We start from the raw sequence: 2748 nt of genomic DNA, 5'->3' as shown, positions 1-2748 counted from the left end.
GCCACCATGCCCAGTTAATTTTTTGTATTTTTAGTAGAGACAGGATTTCACCATGTTGACCAGGATGGTCTCGATCTCTTGACCTCGTGATCCACCCGCCTCGGCCTCCCAAAGTGCTGGGATTACAGGCTTGAGCCACCGCGCCCGGCCTCTTCTTTTTTCTTTTTTCCTCCCTTCCATCCTCTCTTCCTTCCCTCCTTCCTTTTCTTTTTTTTGAGACAGGGTCTAGCTCTGAGCTCTGTCGCCCAAGCCAGAGTGCAGTGGTGCAACTTCAGCTCACTGTAATCTCCTCCTCCTTCTGGGCTCAAGCAATCCTCCTGCCTCTGCCTCCAGAGTAGCTGGGCCTATAGGCATGCACCACAATGCCCATCTAATTTTCGTATTTCTTGTAGATACAGGGCCTCACTTTGTTGCCCAGGCTGGTCTCAAACTCCTGGGCTCAAGCAATCTGCCTGCCTCGGTCTCCCAACATGCTGGGATTACAAGCGTGAGCCACCATGCCCACCCTGTGCCTCAGTTTCTTCATCTATAAAATACCACTTACTTAACAGGGTTACTGTGGAGATGAAGAGAGTATCATGTAAAGTGCTCAGCAATCTGCCTAGCACATGTGCTAGGTGAAAGTTAGTTTTCAAAGCAACTAGACAGTCTAGATAGGGCCTTGAGCTAAAGTTTGTATAGTGAGGCAAAGCCAAGCCCACTCTCCCCCCTTAGGTGGGTACAGTCACAGCCTTGCTCTGGTGAATTTGGCCCTCACCTCCAACCTTCAAGGCCAAGTGCACACTTGGCATTCAAGTCCTTCTCCCAGGGGGGCCTTCCCTGACTGCTCCACCCACCAGACTCTCCTCCCAGCCTCTCAGCTCAGGCATCAGAGCCCTTACTGGGCTCAGAGCCTCCATGACTTTCTTCTCCTGAACCTTCACAGACCAGCTTGGCACAGTCTGGGCACACAGTGGGGCTCCAGGAAGACTTATTAGCTGAGGAACTTCACTGTGGGCTCCTGGTTGTGAGCCAGGGAGCCAATGGCAATTCCTCAGTTCCCCGGAGCTGGAGGCAAAGTAGTGGCAGGTGTAAATCACCTACTTCACCGGAATCAGGGCTCTGGGGAGCCTGCCAGGGCCCCAGCTGCCCTTTTGGCTCTGAATCTAGACCAGCAGAAACAAAGAAAGTGGAGGGTTGCTGCTTCCTCTTCTCCCTAAGAATGTACAGACGAGATCCAAATATCCAGTTTACCTGGGAGACTGGCTGGGAGGAGACTGAGTCTGAGATGAGGGAATCGGCACCAATGGTGCTGCTAATCTCTGTCCCTGCTATAGGTTTAAGAACTTTCCATTATTTTAAGTAGGGCTGGGAGATGCAGGGAAAACGGAGGAGGTTTTCAGTGCCCCTAGTCCAGGTAGTGTTCAGCAGATATATCCCTCAACCCTGTGCTGAACACTGCGGCCTCACAGAAACTAAACCCTTTCCTGGTTAGCAGGAGAAAAAACTGGTTGTCTTACAACAGGGACTGGCGGGGAATAGGTGGCCCAGACGGGCGGGGGGGAATTTGTGCTGCGTTGGGTTCTCGGTACTTCCCAGTCCTCATCTCGCTCCTCCCAATTATTTGGCAGGAATAACTTCCAAGAACCACTGTCTCCCACCCCCAAGTCCTCAGGACCCATCAACACCCCACTCACTCTTGGGGGACAATTAATGGACGTCACTCCACCTCCACCCCAGCGCTTACGGATTGATCTGGGAGGGATTCTGAGCAGTTAGATGGAGAGTTTTAACCACCTCCTCTCCAGCCTAACTTGGGAGCGTGAGTTTGTCCCTCCCGGCCCTACACTGGGGACTCGTCCCCTTGGTCCATGGAGTCTGCACTCACCAGCTCCATCTTCAGCGCCATGATCTTGTCCCCCAAGCCGTGGCCGGTGCTAGGCGCCCCTGGGAGCAGCAGGGTGCCAGGGGTTCCCGGCTCACACTCGCCTCGCAGCCCGCGTAGCAGCCCTTCAGGGGTCTTCCTGCCCACCTTACCCTCTACATCCCGCAGATCAGGCGTCTGGGACTCCACGGTCCCCTCCATGCGGGCCCAAGCCTGAAAAGGGTTGGGCGACTGGACGCCCGGGACCGGCTCCCGGGAGTCCTCCCTTTGCCGAAGCTAATGCGGAGCAGAACCGGTGGGTCCCCGCCCGCGCGGCGCGGGGGCGGGAGGAGGGCGCCGTAACACTCAGAAAAGCCGCGCAGCACCGCCTGTAGATATATATTTGAGTGCTGCGCACACAACCTCTGGCCCCGGATGGCGTGGGGCTGGTCGTTTCTGGATTTGAACCTGAAAGAGCACTCGGAGACCTCAGCGCCTTCACCCCATCCTGGCACTGAATCCAGCCAGGCACACAGCAGGCGCCCAATACACGTTTGCAGAATGAAGCCTAAGCAGCTTCAGTCGGTCAGAGATGTGGGAGTTTAAGGAACAGTGGTAACCGAGAGCTGCAGAGGTCTTGGAAGTCTTCCTGGAGTAGAGGAACTGGCTCTAAAACGGCGGCGGCTGGATTTTAGCTAGACACACACACACCACAGGGGCTAGAATTCAGACTAACGGAGTAGAAAGGGGCAACCAATAACGAAGCTGAAGAGGTCCACATTGGGCTTACAAGCAAGATGCTCCTCAAGCTTGAATGCATATGCATTATCTGCAGATCTTGTTAAAATGAAGATGCTGAATTTTGTAAATTTGGCCTGAGATCCTGCATTTTTTTCTTTTTTCTT

The 2748-nt window shown here is 54.1% G+C and overlaps 1 protein-coding gene across 1 annotated transcript in view; it reads right to left on the bottom strand.

Moving 5' to 3' along the window:
• The window catches only part of LURAP1 (leucine rich adaptor protein 1), a 19491-nt gene extending 17198 nt beyond the window's left edge, over positions 1-2293 (bottom strand). Inside the window, exon 1 of the mRNA XM_017540886.2 lies at positions 1868-2293. Coding sequence (XP_017396375.1) covers positions 1868-2065 — 198 coding nt within the window. The 5' untranslated portion in view covers positions 2066-2293. The remainder of the gene's footprint in view (positions 1-1867) is intronic.
• Positions 2294-2748: the final 455 nt, after the last annotated feature.

Source organism: Cebus imitator, unplaced genomic scaffold (genome assembly GCF_001604975.1).
Source record: "Cebus imitator isolate Cc_AM_T3 unplaced genomic scaffold, Cebus_imitator-1.0 Scaffold129, whole genome shotgun sequence".
Classification (NCBI taxonomy): Eukaryota; Metazoa; Chordata; class Mammalia; order Primates; family Cebidae; genus Cebus; species Cebus imitator.
Note: the sequence above shows the minus strand (reverse complement) of the source record. Positions and strands in the feature narration are given on the sequence as shown.